General features: G+C 56.7%; 1 protein-coding gene across 2 annotated transcripts in view; it reads right to left on the reverse strand.

The window, feature by feature from the left end:
• Positions 1-17,102, reverse strand: part of AP2A2 (adaptor related protein complex 2 subunit alpha 2) — a 63,625-nt gene that overhangs the window by 13,843 nt on the left and 32,680 nt on the right. The window contains exons 3-10 of one of the 2 annotated variants that reach the window (XM_060019535.1): positions 16,261-16,403; positions 14,695-14,888; positions 11,090-11,219; positions 7,911-8,012; positions 3,941-4,049; positions 2,476-2,623; positions 1,474-1,642; positions 202-339 (exon numbers count right to left, since the gene is read on the reverse strand). In XM_060019535.1, the coding sequence (XP_059875518.1) occupies positions 202-339; positions 1,474-1,642; positions 2,476-2,623; positions 3,941-4,049; positions 7,911-8,012; positions 11,090-11,219; positions 14,695-14,888; positions 16,261-16,403 (1,133 nt within the window). Of the gene's footprint in view, positions 1-201; positions 340-1,473; positions 1,643-2,475; positions 2,627-3,940; positions 4,050-7,910; positions 8,013-11,089; positions 11,220-14,694; positions 14,889-16,260; positions 16,404-17,102 lie in introns of both variants that reach the window. The other variant, XM_060019534.1, reaches the window with a different exon arrangement.

Raw genomic sequence — 17,102 nt, forward strand, 5'->3', positions numbered from 1 at the left:
CTCCACACGGGGGGGAGGGGGAGAGCCTCTGCCAAGTGATTCTGGAAGACTGGAAGGCTCCCCTGAACATGCTGATAAAAAAGCTAAAGCAAAGGCCTCTCGTCCAGTCCGTAGTAGATTCTCAACAAGGCTGCAGGGACGCGCTTCAGCTGAGACACAGGCATCGGGGCCGGTGACGACACACAGGCCGCCAGAACTCACAATCTCCTCTCGGATAGAGTAGTCGGCCGTCTCCAAGTAGCTCAGCATCTCGGCCACGATCTGCTGGGCATTGCTGCGGTCGCACATGGCGTAGAGGAGGTCCACGGCCCGCTGCCGCACGCTCACGTCCCGTTCCGTCTGGGGAACGAGCACAGAGCCAACAGCCACATGAAAGGAGCCTGGGCAGGGGACGGTGGCAGTCCACTGTGACACATGCCCTCCCACGGTCCCGAGCCGGGCGGCTCAGGCACCCCCCCCCCCCGCCCCCGTCCCAATGCTCACTCGGAGCTCTGCCCACTCAGCACCCAAATCCAGGACCCCGAGAGCCCCTCACTTGCCACCCCACTGCCCCCCTCACTCCGGCATTCAGACCCCGCAGCTCTGGACCGGCCAAGATCACGATCACACTCCATCCCCAGGGGGTGGGTCAGAGGCCGCCTGCTGTGTGGTCACAGACCGGCCCCTTCTGCGTCACCTGAGAGCCTGTCCCCGTGCTGGCTCCCAGCCCCACCCCGGACCCTCAGAAACAAGAGCACAGCTGCTCCCCAGCACAGGACAGCATGAGAGGCACTGCCATGGGCCCAGCCACAGGCAAGGCAAGAGCAAGTCTTTCTGATCCAGGCAGTGACTGAAAACCACCCAGGAGGAATTCGAAACACCAGAAAGCGCGATTCCAAACCTTTGTACGGCTCCTGTTCAAAACACACACCACAAACGTCTATTAAACACGCGCAAACCCAAAGGAACAGGGTCAGACGTGTTCTCAGCAGGAAGCCCAGGACCAAGACAGTGGGTTCTGTAGCTTCCCCACCTGCCTTCAGTTTTCTAACACGTAGGAACTCAGTGGATGTGGCTGTGTCTGACCCTGAGGAACCAACCCTCATTAGAGGAGACGACCTCAGCTTGGCTCTTCCAGCTCTGGAATTTCAATTCCCTGACAAAAGCAAATATTCTTCTGCAAGGAGCGAGTTTTCTCGGAGACGTGGACAAAATATTTCATCCTTCTACCAAAACGAACAGTTTCTATCAATCCCAATTTTTATTGCGACTCTGCTCACGTGCCAGGCCCAGTGGGAGATGCCCTGTGTGGTCATGGTCTCTTGCGGGCAGAGGGCAGAACCGCCTGGGGACGCACGCAGCCCGCCAGATCGCCCAGGGCCCGAGCGCACGACCCCAAGTGACCGCGGGACCCCCCCCCCGGGTAGCTCATGAGTGACAGCATGAGGGACAAGGCGCCCCCGTGGCCAGGCAGCCCCAGAAGAGCACACTTGCCTTCAGGGCATTGATGACCGTCTCAATGTGTGTCTTCACAGCCTCGTGGGAGAACTCGGAGCTGGCCAGCGTGCACATGCTCTCCAGGGCCAGGTAGCGCAGGTTGGTCTCCCGGTGCTGCAGGAACTGGCCCAGCTGGTTACAGGCGCGGACCAGCAGGTTTGGCTCGCTGTGCGGACGGGAGAGGTGGGTGGGCAGGGGTCCTCCACTCGGCCTAGGCCGTGCCACGTTCACGGCCACCGCGGCCTCCCGGGACGCAAGACCTGACGCTCACTCTAGTTGGTACCACACAAGGACCCGTGCCTTGCGTCCCCCAGAGCATTTCTGAGTGCATCTGCAGAACCCCTGACTCCAGAGGGTCGAGGGCAGCTGAGACCCCCAGCCTCCACGCCAAGCTGGCGGGGCGGAGGCGGCAGGGGACCCGGCTTTCACCAAGCCTCAGCCAGAGAACCCGCTTGGCCGACAGCTGGACGAAAGTCGCGACACCGAGAGACAGACGCACAGACGGAGGTGATACAACAGAGGTTACTGGCTACTTAAGCACCGACTACGGGAAACGCGGCCTTACGTCTCTGCTCGCTCTTCACTCTGCCCTCTGAACACTTAACAAGGACAGGGAGGCCGCTCCGAGAGGGAGAGTCTCGTCACCGGTGCCCAGCCCCGTGGACCGCAGAGCTCCGGCAGCTGCACCCGGCGGAAGCGCTGCAGGAAGGCGGGGCCGCAGGAGCGCCCCCCACCCCCTCCCCTCCCCATGCCACCTCCACACACTTTCCCACCACGGCCTCGGACCAACAAAGCCTAGAGGACACACATGCTCATGCTGCACTCCCAGGTGGCCCTGGGAGCAGCGGGTCGGGCAGGATGCCCAAGAGAAGCAGGGCAGCCGTCTGGGGGAAGTAAGACCACGGCAGTCACGCTCACGGCGTGGAGGGTCTGAGGCCGGAATGCGCACGGGGCGGCCCGCCAGGGAGGGTGGCGTGGGGCCCAGGCCGCGGGGCCCACCTGTCGTGGTGGATGATAAGGCTGATGGCCTCGAAGAGCACGGCGTTCTTGGCGTTGGAGTGCTGCACCTTCTTGGACTTGGGCGGCTCCTGGGCTTTGTTCAGAATCGTCTCCAGGCACTCGGTCAGGCGGCCTCGCACTGCAGGGTCTTCTGGGCGAGACAGACAGACGTTGGCCTGGCTCCCCTTGGCCCACACGGCCGCCCCGCCTGAGTATTGGTACTCTTCATCTCACAACCCCAAAACGAAGGGCGAGGACCCCTACTCAAACCGTGTGGCTGCTTAAAATAAGAGGATTTGCCAGCCAGGGTAACTACTCATACATTTTAACACAAATAACATATACAAGTTTTTGCTGAAATATAGATTATATAAGTCCAGGAAAATAAAATCTCAGAGACGCGGACAAAACACATGATGTCAAAGTTTGAGGGAAGGGGGGGGCAAAAGGTTTTTTCCTCTACCTGCTATTACCAATAGAAATAGAGAAAACAGTCTGAAGAGCAATAAAACGAGAAAGAAAAAATTTTAAGTTCTAGTCAAACCAGAAGAAAAGAAATAATGCACCAAAAAAAAGACTGAGAAAGCAATAAAAATACCAGAACTCCAGAAACTGTTGCAGCGCATCTAAGGCACCTGCCCAACCACCAGCTGTTCAGGGAGGGCGGGCCCTGCGCACCCGAGTGCACGGAGGGCAGGGCTCCCAAAGCCGCCCCGGGGTTGGGGGCAGGGGCCTGAAAGGAGGAGGAGGGTGATGAGATCCACCCCCATCGGGGGTCGGAGTCGCCCCAGATCTCGGAATAAAGGAGGCAGAGGTCAGTTCCACGGAGAGAACTACTGCCGCAGGAGAGAATGGGGGCAGCCGGTGGGCGGGAGTGGGAGGCAACGGCGGGGTCCCGCTCCCACGCGAGGGCTCTGCCGCAGGGCGTGCAACTCACGCTTTAGTATAGAACAGACTCAGAATGGAAAGTTACTGGAATTTAACAAAGACATACCTTGTACAAACACAAATGAAGATTATAATGTAAAGGTTACAACAACAAAACCATCTTTGTAGAGGCAATTTGGAAGTATTGAACGCAAATTCTCTTGTGCATTCTTCAACCAGGAAATTCTATTTCTAGATACCTACCATACTAGTCAAATGTAACGTTTTAGAATAAAACACGAACATAACAACATCCGTGATGTGTGCTTTAAGGTTACAGACTGTTAACAACTTAGGATGTAAGGTTTCAAACAGTTTCCAGAATTATTCGTAAAAGCAGCGATCACCCCGAGCCGTACCAAAATTGTGATTTCTCTACCAGCTGCTGGGGAAAGCCAAGAGCCATGGCAGCATCACAGAAAGATCCAGAGAACAAGAGCCAGCACCGGAGAGGACTTTAAAGGTAGCCAACGAGAGCCCTAACCCTAAAACGCTGCAGGAAACCCCTGCGGAGAGGCCTCTGCTGCACGGCTGTCACCTGGGGGCGGGTAGCACTGCAGCAGCCTCAGAAGTTTGACTGATAGCCAGGGAGCCGGGACGAAATAGTACGTGTAATCCTGGAGATCTGTGGAGGCCGACGTCACGATCTGCAAAACAGCACAGGGGGATGAGACACCACGGGCAGGTGTGCTGAGAGCGTGCGGCACACTTGTCTGTGTCTGAAGGGCAGGAGCACAGGCGCCCAGGCCCCAGGAGGAGCCACTGCGCGATGACGCCCCTCCCCTGCAGGACACAAACCCTGGGCACCCGACCCCGAGAGCACAAGAGCGACGCTGCACTCAGTACAGAGTTCTCGGAGCCTAGACTGGGAAAGTGCATTCAACGCAGAAGGGAGGCCTTCAGTCATCAGCCCTGCACCCACACCGCCCCGAGCACAGGCCCCGCCGTGAGCTGCCCAGGCCCAAAAGCAAGCGGCCTCCCATCACGCTGCCACCCGCCTGTCCCACGCAGTCTGGGCAGGACAGACACCCCTCAGCCTCCTGAACACGGGACTGTCCCTTAAGGCAGCACACGCCCACCAACACGCAGCCCAGCACCTCCCCACGTCCTGCGTCTGGGAGCTCGGAGCGGCTCCTGTCACAAAGCTCGCAGCGGCGAGCGACACTAGGTCATGAGTGACCTGGGACGCGGCCACTCCTGCAGTGGGTGAACTCCAAGCCGTGTAAAGCACTGACGGGACCAGCAGAAGCAGGTGCAGGCGCACCGAGTGGTAGAAGGACCGCGCCATCGCATGGACACAGCCAGCCTTTCGAACACGTCTCATGCAGCTAACACCACACTTAGAGACAAGCTTACAGCCTTAAATGCACACAATGAAACAAATAGAGAAACAAAAGCATTGAATTCATCTCAAAGGTTCGGAAAGAGACCAGCAAATTAAGCCAAAGAAAGCAGAGAAAACAATAAAGACATAATAAGCAGAAAGTAATAAGGTAGAAAAATCAAAACAGGATCAACAAAGTCCAAAGAAATTCTTATACAGGATCACACCTGGTGAGATTAATTCTTACACAGGATCACACCTGGTGAGATTAATTCTTACACAGGATCACACCTGACGAGATTAATTCTTACACAGGATCACACCTGGTGAGATTAATTCTTACACAGGATCACACCTGACGAGATTAATTCTTACACAGGATCACACCTGACGAGATTAATTCTTACACAGCATCACACCTGGTGAGATTAATCAAGCAAAGAACGAAAAGGGCGAACACCCAGCGTCAAAATGGAGAAGGGAGGCCTCACCGTGAAGCCGGCACACAGAGTAACTTCCGGCCAACGTGTCTGAGTATTCACACAAGTTAGCAAATGTCAAGAACTGAATCTGAATTGAATGCATAATTAGAAGTTGTCTCACAAAGAAAACCCTAAATTCAAATGGCTTCATCAGTTAACCAATGATAAAAATGTTAGCAAAGATATAGAAAGGAATTTCCTTAATGTAGCAAAGAGAAGAAACACTGACAAAACCAGCCTAAGTCGTGCTTAACAGTGAAACATCGCAGACCTTCCCTTCGAGAGCAGAAACAAGACACCGATTATCTCTCATATTCAACACTGCAGTGGAGGTCGGGATTGGAGCCGTAAAGCAGAAAGTATAAACAAACATGGCCTGGGAAAGGGGAAAACTGCCATTGTCCACAGACCACATGACGGGGTACAGAGAAGGCCCAAAGCAATCCACGTATAAATTACCAAAATTAATAGGTGAGTTTGGCAAAATTGCCAACATCAAGGGCAATATACAAAAACCAACTGTGCAAACAAGCATTTTATACTATATTATACTATGGTATAATAACATTTTTAGGGTACCATTGAGAATAGCATCTTTTAAATAAAGTATATAAAGACAAGTTGAATAAAAAATAAAAGAACCTCTACTCGAGAAGTTGAAACATTTTTGAGAAAAATTGAAGACTAAGTAAATGGAGAGAAACACCATGGTCACAGATTGAAAATCTCAATACTACATAGATTTGAATTCTCCCAAAACTGACCTACAGACTAAAGGCAGCCCCAGTAGGATTCTGTTGAGTGGGGGAACACTGGCCCCACTAAACATCAAATTAGCCCAAAGTCACACCACTGGTGCAAAGATGTACAGAGAAACCAACGGAGTGCAGCACAGACCCGGCCGCTGGTGTGGGACCGAGGGCAGCGCAGAGTCTGCAGGGAGAAAGCGGCACCACACAGACACACCTGCCCCAGGTCGATCGTCAACCTGCACGCGAGCCCTCAGAACAGGGAACAACCTCAGACATTTACGGACACGAAGACATTAACCATGCGGGAAAGGATTAGTAAGTCTGACTATATTAAAATGTGGAATTTCTGATCACAGAAGACTTCATAAGAGACTGAAACGGCAAGTTACATAGCAGGACAAGATTTTTAAACACAGAGTAGGCTGAACTATACGAAGGTGGCATTTTTGTAGATCAATAATGATTAAAAGTTGGCAATTTTGTTTGGTTCAACCCAATCTAACCAACAAAGTGCTCATATCTACAGTATATAAAGGGGGCTTCCCTGGCGGTCCAGTGGATAAGACTCCTCACTTCCAGCACTTCCACTGCAGGGGGCCCGGGTTCGATCCCTGGTCGGGAACTAAGATCCCACACGCCACGTGACGTGACCAAAAAAATAAGTAAATATAAATGTAAAAATAAATACAAGGGGCTTCCCTGGTGGCGCAGTGGTTGGAAGTCCGCCTGCCGATGCAGGGAACACGGGTTCGTGCCCCAGTCTGGGAGGATCCCACATGCCGCGGAGCGGCTGGGCCCGTGAGCCATGGCCGCTGAGCCTGCGTGTCCGGAGCCTGTGCTCCACAACAGGAGAGGCCACAACAGTGAGAGGCCCGCATACCAAAAACAAACAAACAAACAAATAAATAAATACAAAATTAAGGTAAATTAACAAAATAAAATAAGAACTTCTATAAAACAACAAAAAAGACAACGCCATGGGAAAATAGGTGAAAAGACTGAAGAGGCTCTTCACAAAAGAAGGTATTCAAAAAGCTAGCAGACGTGCAAAGCTGCCCCAGCTCGCAGATAAGCAGGAAAGCGTAGACCAGATCACAACGCGAGGTGGCCCCCGGCGCTGGGCAGGGGGCAGGCCCGTCACAGTCACCTCCAGGGGGATGGCTAAGTGCTGGACAAGACGAGGCACAGGCGGGTGGGGCACAGACACTGCACGGCAGCAGGGATCAACCATCGGCACTCGAAACAATTCGCCAACTTCACATGTCGAGCAAAGCAAGCCAATCATAAAACAACATATACTGTGTGATCTTGTCACACAAAATTTAAAGTGCAGAGCTGAACGCAGTTTGAGGACGCTCCCTCCCTGTAGCGGGGCCAGGGGCTGAGCTGCTCTGCTCTGTGCACTTGGCCGCGTGAACAGGGCATTTCTGACAAAAAGGTCGAAAGAGAGGGAAGGGTAAGCTGTGACAAAGCGAGAGAGAGGCATGGACATATATACACTACCAAACGTAAAACAGATAGCTAGTGGGAAGCAGCCGCATAGCACAGGGAGATCAGCTCGGTGCTTTGTGACCACCTAGAGGGGTGGGATAGGGAGGGTGGGAGGGAGGGAGACGCAAGAGGAAAGAGATATGGGAACATATGTATGTGTACAACGGATTCACTTTGTTATAAAGCAGAAACTAACACACCATTGTAAAGCAATTATACTCCAATAAAGATGTAAAAAAATATATATTAAAAACATTTAAAAAAACTTTTTTTAATTAAAAAAATTTTTTTAAAAAAAGGTCGAAAGAAAAGCCAATCAGCTATGAACCAAGACACATTTCCACCCCTGAACTTAACAAAGTGACCCAAACATCTTGCATTCCAAAAAGTACATACATTAATTAGAGAAAATAACTAAGACCAAAACCCACCGAGTTCCGTTCCCCTCGACGGACTTACTCTGCTTAACCTGGAGACGGCCAGAGACACAGAGGTTTTAAACTCTTCCGGGTTCTTCTGTGCTAAGGTGGTGATGAGGCTGGCGGCGGCAGTCACCACACCCTGAGAGGAGACACACACACGTTTAGACGCCAAAGCTCCTGACGACACCCTCTCATTTTAAACTCCTTTTCTAAACAGAACTTTAAATTCAGAAGAGCAAACGCAGAGGCAGCCCAGGGCCACCTCGGGCCCACTCTGATCAGCTCCCAATGTGCTTAGAAAGCAAGGTGCACACTTGGTTGTTTTCTTGTTCTAGTGTCTCTCTGAAAACTGGGAAATCCAGCACCCCTCTAGCCCAGACCCTGCCTCAGTGAAGGCCAACGCGGGGCAGCGGCTCCGGGCCCCAGTCTCCCCCCCCGCATCGCCTGCCTCTGCGCTCGCTGCCCCGATCTAGATCATTCCGGGTGGACACACCGTGTTCAGACTCACATCAATCTTTACAACCCCAAACTGAGATCGTGTAAAACAGCAACTGAAAAGCCCATTTTTCCCCATTTTGAAGGGTCGTCCAAGCCGTGTCTCTGCCCTCTGTCCTGAAAGCACCACCGGGCCTGGACGAGACCTGACCCTCCCCACGGAGGCCCGCGGAACCCTGGCCTCAGCACACGGGGACCTTCCACGCAGCCCAGGGGAGTCTCTATTGTCATCCTGGGACACTAGTATTTACTCCCAGTAACTCATGTCTCCTGGAGGGAGACGCTGGTTAGGTAGAGAAGGTCTCTTGCAAATATAAGAAAGAAAAGACAAAACGAATGACACCCATTGACAAAAACGGGTGTAAAGATGCAAACAAACCCCCTCGAATCATCAGTAATCCCTCCAGCCCCCCCCACCCCCACTCCCGAGCCCCTCCCCCACCCCCACTCCCGAGCCCGCGGGAGAAGGTGGCAGGGTTTCTGCAGCCGAGGCGGGGTCAGGTCCAGCACCACAGCCACCTCATCAGAGGCCACCGCTGTGCTGTTCTTTCGTCTTTCTGATGGAAACGCGAAAGCCACGCTAAAGAAACGGGTCTAACTGGCCTCACTGTCCACATCTCAGTGGGCGATAAGGGCCAAACACAGAGCTTTAACAAACTGGCGTTTGCAACACGCAGGGCAGAGTCTCTTTCACCGTGGCTTCTGAGTGTTTGGGACACAGCCTGCTTCCCCAGGAAGATTCACCTGCGGGATGAATCAGGAAACATTCTGACAGAAGTCAGTTGGGGCTGGTTGACTCCCGAGGTGCAGCTTCTCACCTTCCCTGCGCGCCCGCAGGGTCTCTGCAGGAAGGCGGTGTGAGGAGAGGGCTGGGGGGCCCACGCAGCCGTGGCTCTGCAGGCCCCAGCCCCCAACCCCCGACCCGGGCCGCCTCCTCTCCCCCCTCGGGACACCGCTCGGGCCGCACACGACTAAGGGAGGGCCAGGCCTGGCGCAGGGCTCTGCACATCACAGCCCTCCCGCCTCTTCCGCTGCTCTCGGAAGGGCCTGCTCCCTCTGGGTGGGCGAGTGACACTCTTCCTGAGGTTTCCTGACCTTGAGACCAAAGAAGCCAAATCTCACACCTTTGGTGGCAAAGTCAGGAGGTGTGCGACAAGAAGCCACAGCCCCGCGGAGGGCAGAGAGCAGGTGCAGAGAGCCGCAGAGGTGAAGGGAGAGCTGGCCGGTGGACGCGGCCTCACCCTGGGCTGGCTGAGACGCCCCTCCACCTCGCCCAACGCAAGCTGGGCTCCTGTGGCCTAGAACCACAAAGGCGCCAAGCAGTGCACCTGGCAACAGAGCCGGGTACGTGAAAATACAAAAGCGAACCCAACAGCCGGGCACAGAAGCGTCCAAGGAGGAGAGCCTCCTGGCCGGCGAGACACGGCTCCACCACCCTGGAAAGCGCTCGGTGTGGGCGTCGCTGGCCTTGGGCCTCGGCACCTGTCGGCATGTGGCTGCAGAAGGCTCCCCCGACAAGGCAGGAGTGATGACAACTCCTGGTAAAATGCCACGAACCATAGCCAATAACGCCTGCTCAGAGCACTGGGCCGCGTCCCCGCCACACCTGGGCTCTGGACGGCCCTGCCCCGGCCCTGCCTTGCCGTCGGCTCCGGGTTCAAGCCCGGACCTGTGTGAAGCCGTCCAACCTCTCTGAGCCTCAGTTTCCTCGTCTGCAAAACTGGAAAACGCCCCACGGCCTCCAGCCTGGCCGCCTGACTCCACGGCAGGGCCTGAACCCGAAGAGGTGGAGCATGGCCCGGCACGCGAGGCCCGCATGTGAACGCTGCGGCCCGAGGCCCCCGCCCCCGCAGCACGGCCTGCAGACGCCCCCTCCCCTCCGAGGAAGGGCTGCCCTATTCAGACTCGAACGTTCCTGGTAAGCGTGGGAAACGACGGAGGGCCAGCTCGCCGGGCAGCCCAACAGGCAAGCCGCCCAACCACCAGCTCTCGTCTCTGAGTCTACATATGCCGATGGGTTACTTTTCATTTAATCTTTAAGGGAAATTTCTCTTCTGGGAAACAATGGAGTAACCAGCTAATGTGCTAACACCTATCAGCTCAGCAGGAAATTCTGTGTGGAACCTCGATTCTCTCGTTTGTACAACGGGATTCCGGCAGGACAAGGCCACTCTGTCCAGCATCATTTCCTACTCGGCCCCGCCTCCGGGTGTCAGCGTGGACAAGGGCCCATGACTCACAGCCAACCACAGCCAGCGAATCGCTCCACATCTCCCTGCCCTGGCCTGCGACACGGGGAGGGCTCGGGCCCGGCTCGTGCACCAGCCATGTACATTAGGCAGCCTGCACGCCAGAGCCTGGGGGGCTACAGGACAGCCCTCTGACAGCCTTAAACAGGGTGAGGACAGGCACGCCTTGTGAAGCCCTCAGTGGACGCAGTGTTTCCAGAAGATGCTGGGCTGTGCCTTGTTCGTCCCTGCAGCCGGCAAGCTGGAGACCCTCCAACGCCTGGTGACAGGGTGAGCCAGAGACCCTGTCCAGTCCACCCTGTCCCCAGGGCAGGGGCTCCCGACCCCTAACCACAGGCGCTCCCAGGCTCGATGGACGGGTCGTGGACGTCGCCCCAAGCATCTCGGAAGTCACACACAGCTGCTCGCACCGCACTGGCCCGAAAGAGGCTGCTCCACGGGAGGGGCTGCACACTGGCCCAGAGGCACCTACCAAATGCTGGTCGTTGAGGAGGTGCACCACGCGGGACGTCCAGTCGCCCATGGGGACGAGGTCGGGAGACGTCCTGTACAAGCGCAGCAGGCACAGGGCGGCGCTCTGCTTCACGCTGTCCATGGTGTCTCTGCAAGACAGACAGCAGTCACTCCTGGGCACAGCGGCGAGCCCGGCCCAGAGCCCACGGACAACACCCCAGTCACCACAGAAGCAGAGGTGCACCCGTGCGGGGGCTGGAGGGACACTCGGGACAAGGCCGCGTCAAGCTCTCCACGCAGCAAGCTCAGGCCCACCTCTCGCGATGGGTCTTGGTGGGGACCACGCCTGCACAGTGACAGACAGCCGTCTGCTCGAGGGGCCACCTCCACGGACGTCGCCCCGAACACGGTGTACGGGAAGGGGTCCTGCCACCGCTAACCTGCTCCTCGCCGAAGCAGCAATTCCCAAGTGCTGTGCACAACCTCAGCTACGCAGGCTGACAGCTAACGTTCCAATAACTAATAACTGAATTACAGTATTTTTTTTCATTTCTTTTTTAGTTATTTTTATTTTTGGCTGTGTTGGGTCTTTGTTGCTGCGCGCAGACTTTCTCTGGTTTCGGAGAGCGGGGGCTACCCTTCATTGCAGTGTGCTGGCTTCTTATTGTGGTGGCTTCTCTTGTTGCGGAGCATGGGCTCTAGGTATGCGGGCTTCAGTAGTTGTGACAAGTGGGCTCAGTAGTTGTGGCTCGTGGGCTCTAGAGCACAGGCTCAGTAGTTGCGGTGCACAGGCTTAGTTGCTCCATTGCATGTGGGATCTTCCCGGACCAGGGCTCAAACCCGTGTCCCCTGCATTGGCAGGCGGATTCTTAACCACTACGCCACCAGGGAAGCCCCCAATAGCAGTATTTTTTAAGCTCACTTAATAACACAGAGTCCAAAGGGGAGAGTATCAGAGAGCCTTGCACGGCCATGGCGCCCCGTGTCCACCTAGAGATCTCCTCCCCTACACACCCGGCGGGCGCCTAGGGAACAACCGCAGCTACGCTGGGCAAGGGGCATCTGGAGGGTTCCTGTCCTGGTTTTCGTGCTGACCGAGGACAGAGACGGTCCCAACGCTGTTTACCCCTCCTCCTCCCAGACCCTAGCCGAACGCTGCCATGCAGCCGGGCAAGCAGCAGGCCCACCGAGGAGCGTTCCAGAGGAGGCCATCAAAACACGTCTGAGAAGAACTGTCCACGCCCCCTAAGTGCTGACAGAAGCAGTGGGGTTCCCGTTCCGTGGAGGGAAGAGCAGGGTTTGGGGGCTGTCATTACCATTTACCTCCTTTTAGCTTTTTTGTTCCTAAATAACTCCCAACGGATATGACAAACCCCTAAACTACCCCCCATTCCATGCCAAAGAAAAATTACTTCAGTAAAAATTTCTCTCTTGGATGTAAACCCTCCGGGGAGCAGGGGCAGACGCCTGTCCCTCTCTCTGGCCCCGCGCCGCGTGCTCCAGGAGCGGCGGGCAGCGGCAACCTCCAGGCCTCGCGGCCTCCTGGGTGTCTGCCGTCTGCGCCCACACACTGCGGCTGAAAGAGGCCGGCCGGTTTCTACTGCGGGGTCTACCAGCTGGCAGCCCACCCTACCCGTACAGCCGCTGCTGGTGGGAACACCGGAGGACGGTGCGAAGCAAGGAGACCGCTGCCCCCTGAGCTTCAACTCTGTCTCCAGTCAAGGCCCAGAGCTCAGTCCCGGCCTGGAGGGCGCCCCATCGTCCCTCCCTCCCCGACCTCCCGGCTCTGCCCCGCCGCCCTCAGCCTTGCAGCTCCACGCCCAGGCACCTCCGTCCCCACAACTCCACTTTGAGTCTATTTGGTCGCTGGATTTCAAGCGTTGGTCATTTGTTTCAAGGAGGGCTCGCAGGTCCACACAACCTGAGCTTCTGGGGCGAGAGCGGCTGCCTGTGATGCTGACACTGAGAGAACGAGGCGGGCTCCCCGCACACCCCTCAGCAATCTTCCTGCTGCAGGCTCTCTTCTCCACCTTGGGCTCCGCCCCTCCAGGCTGTGTCTCAGCACACACCCTTCTGTGTCCTTTCAACCTGCAGTGCAATCCACCCTTTACTTCAGGGAAGTGTTCTGGAATTATCTGAACACTTTCAGAGATTACCTCTGTTTCACATTCCACTCATCCAACAGGTATTTACTGAGCGCTTACTATATACCAGGCATTGTCAAAATGCTAGAAAGAAGGCAACAGTCACAGTGAGCCAAAGCTCTGATCCCGGGGAACTTGCTTCTGAAAGCAGAGACCGGCAACCCGCAGCCAGGTTAGCTGTGCACCGGGCAGGGGCGGGGCTGCACGAGGGGGTCAGGACCCTGAGGCACAGCTGCCTCCTGACTGGCTCCAACCTCCAGCCCCACCTGCCCCTCTGGCCCACTCTGATCATACCACGTCTTTCTCCCACCTCGGTGACTTAATTCTCAGGGCACCCGCCATGTTCTCTGCGTCTTCCGGTTCACAGGTGTGTAACGGTGTCACCTTGGTTCTCCACGTGCTTCCAATCAGCTCTGCCACCCCTCCCCTGTGCTCGTGCTACTGTGCGTCCACCGCCTCTGAGCTCTCACATTCGGGACCGCTTTTTCCATCAGGCAGTTCCGTGACCTCTCTTCCAGCCTGGCTCCTCCGTCTGCCTCTGGTGTGACACCCCGGTGGCACTCCTCCAGGCCTGCAGCCACACATCCGACACTCCCCGGGCCTGTGGCCACCCTGCCACTGCACTGCTTCTTGCTCACGGCCAAGGTGCTCCGTCCTGCACAGCTGCCACCTCAGGCTGATCATTCTCTGTGCACCGTAGGGGGTATAGCTGCATGCCTGGGCTCCACCCATGAGATGCCAGGAAAACACCCTTTGTGGTGACAACCAAACATGCTGGGGCAACACCACTCATTGAGAACCAGGCGTCTACACCCACGTGCTCTGGTGAGGTGTGGGTACGCTTCCCGACAGCCTCCCAGCCTCTCCACTGCGCTGTCTGAGGGTCGTTCCCACTCCCCCGCGGCCCCGTCCCCCACGGCCCCACCCCCCGCGGCCAGAGGAGCTGGAGTTGCCGAGTCCTGCTCCACCTGCTCGCTGGTTGTCCCACAGAACCCAGTCCCCTGAGTCCTGACGAGCCCCCTGGGCTGGGACCCTATTCAGCCAGCCGTGCTGCCCGGGTGTGGGCTCTGTGTCACCTTCGCAAGGTGCAGCGTGTCCTGGAACAGGAGGGGGGCCGCCTCCGCCATGCCCCGTGGCCCAGCCCGGCACAGCGCTGTTGGAAACTCTTCCAGACCTGCCTGCTCAGCCCCACTCAGCTCCCCTCCAGATTGGAGAGGGTGGGGGTGTGGGGTGCTGGGAAGTCTCAGGATTGGGGTGTGTGAACGCTTCTGCGAAAGGGCGAGAAGGGGCCCCGTGCCCGCAGGACGGCCGCGCTCCCTCTGCCTGGACGGAAGGTTCACCTGGCCTCCCCGTCTCCCCACCACGTGAGACGTGAGATGGGGAGGTTAGCTCACTCCATAAATCCTTCAACAGTCACACAGCTGATCTGTTTAACGTGAGAGGTGGCCACACTCTCAGCAGCAGGGCACCGGACACATACCCGGCTACGAGGATTTTAGGGATCTCCCCCGCGAACGCCTCGGCCATCTCCCGGCTGCCCACGTTGGCGATGCAGTGCAGGGCCAGGCCCGTGAAGGTGGGGTTGCGGCTGCCCAAGTCGTTCTTGACGGCGTTGTTGACCAGGCGGATCAGCTCCGAGTTGGAGTTCACCAGCACCGAGATGAACAGGTAGCCCTGGGTTCCAGAGGGGTGAGAGAGCACAGCGCTCGTGACAAGCCGAGTGCCTCGGACACCAGGCAGACCTCGGACACCTCGGCCGCCAGCAAGCCCCAGCACCATCTCATCTGCTCGGGGCGCTGCGGCCGTCAGGCCACGGAGGACCAGCTGCCTTCTGCTGAAAATGCCAGTTCTGTCCCCGGATTCCGCTGTGAACGATTTTGTGGGACGAACCTAAGAGGCACTGTCCCCAGCGGCATCAGACACCTTGGTGCCCCCATCCCACTCACCCATCCATGGGCACCTGTGCTCAGCACAGCCTGAACAGGATGGAAAGGCCCCGCCTCAGCTGGAACGGGGCCGCTACGGCGATTTCCAGCAACCCGGCTGACTGCCGCTGTCCCCTCTCTCCACTCTGTCTCCAGGCCCCAGCTTCCGCTTACCACCAGGCCAAACTCCAGCCCCTTGTCACCCCCACTGTCCACGCCCTCCCACGCAGGGACACGCTGACCTCTCAGCCCCCGTCGGTCTCAGGAGGAGCTCACTGCCTTCCCTTCCGCGTACGCGCCTTGACTGGGTGCTGCGGCTCTGTCTGCCCTGGCCCCCAGTGCACCCCTTGGCCTCAGTCTCAGCTCAGGATGCCCCCCGGAAGCCCTCCCTATTAGCCACCCGCTTCTCAGGGTCTGGAGGGTTCTACACGCCTCTTTCACTGGGCACTGCCCACAGCTCTATTCTCTGTGTACAGAGCTGTCTGATGCCATCTCCCCCCTGGAACAGAGCAGGGTCCACATCTGCTTATGGTCGTAAGTCCCCAGGGACCCCCAGCACACTGCTGGGTCCGTGGCAGACACTCGATAAATTCCTGTTGAGTAAATACCAATACTTAACAGAACTCCTGGGGCATCTAGGGTATTTTTTCACTTTCTGTGAGTTAAATTTTTGGACAAGAGGAAAATGTTATTTTGTAACACTCAAGAAAACACACAAATCAGGTTACTCCAAGAGAACACAGGGCTACAATTACAAAGCCTGGGGCGGGCAGGGCCCAGGCACTGGGCCAGCTGGGAGCAAGGCGAGGCCCGCCACCTGCGCTTGGCTCTTAAACCATGTGGGTGTGTGGGGCCTGGTTCAGAAACAGGCAGTGGCCGCAAGGGCCACTGGGTGAACTCATCTGTGACACGCGTCAGCAAGGCACTGAGGGGAAGGAAACGCTCTTCCCTGCCCTCTAAGGCGGACCCATGGGAAACGGCACCCCTCGCGTCGAACGGGGGTTTGGTGCAGCTCCCACCGGAAGCCACGGGAAACCCCCAGACTAGATGGAAGGTGCGGAGAAAGAGCAGGACACTAAACGACCACCTGATGGGAAGAGCCCCCCGCCCCGCGCACTCACGATCTGCTTCTCGGTGTATCTGTTGGAGCTGAGCAGGTTCACGGCCTCCATGTGCCCGAAGTCGATGTCGTGGCCCAGCAGGAAGATGAAGAGCAGCTTGCACACATACTTCTTCTTGCTGTAGCCATCCAGGGCCTTGTCGCCTGCGGAAGGGAGGCGGGGCAGGGCAGAGACGAGACAGCGGGGCGCGAGGGGCCGGCCTCCGGGAGGCGCTGCACATGGGAATCCCTGACAGAACAGCAGCCGGAACCCCTGCCTTCCCAGGACGGCCCAGGGCCTCGTTCCCGCCGGCCACAACCCTGCCAGGGCCGCCCTGTCTTAACCAGCAACTTAATCTTTTAAACATGTTTACTAATTTAGGCAGGTGAACACATTCTAAATAATCTTTCATTACACCCAGTTTTAGAACAAATCACCCACCCTAAAAGTCACACATAAAAGGACCAGAAGGGCTTCTGTGTCTTCACCCTAATCACAGCGTGACTACGCCTCTCACAGGAGATCACAGCAAGGCACCTTCAAGACGTGTCGCTGGCAGAGTATAAGATGCCATTTTAAAAAGGACCACTAAACCCTGCCATTTTAAATACCAGAGGTTCTTATTTCCCCTGAGAAGTGTAAAACGCTCCTCAGCAGATTACAAAGAGGACAGCCAGAAAGGCTGCCGTCTTCCGAGCTGGGCATCGCACTGACGCCACTGCCACACTGTCAAGGGCCAGACATGGGAGCCAGGAAGACAATGACAGCAACGCTCCTCATGGTGCGGGGTCAGGCCACTCGTGCTCCAGGGACAAGCGCTGGCCGGCATCAAAGCGCTGTCTAGAAGAAAGAGGCACCCCACC

This window comes from Delphinus delphis, chromosome 8 (genome assembly GCF_949987515.2).
Source record: "Delphinus delphis chromosome 8, mDelDel1.2, whole genome shotgun sequence".
Classification (NCBI taxonomy): Eukaryota; Metazoa; Chordata; class Mammalia; order Artiodactyla; family Delphinidae; genus Delphinus; species Delphinus delphis.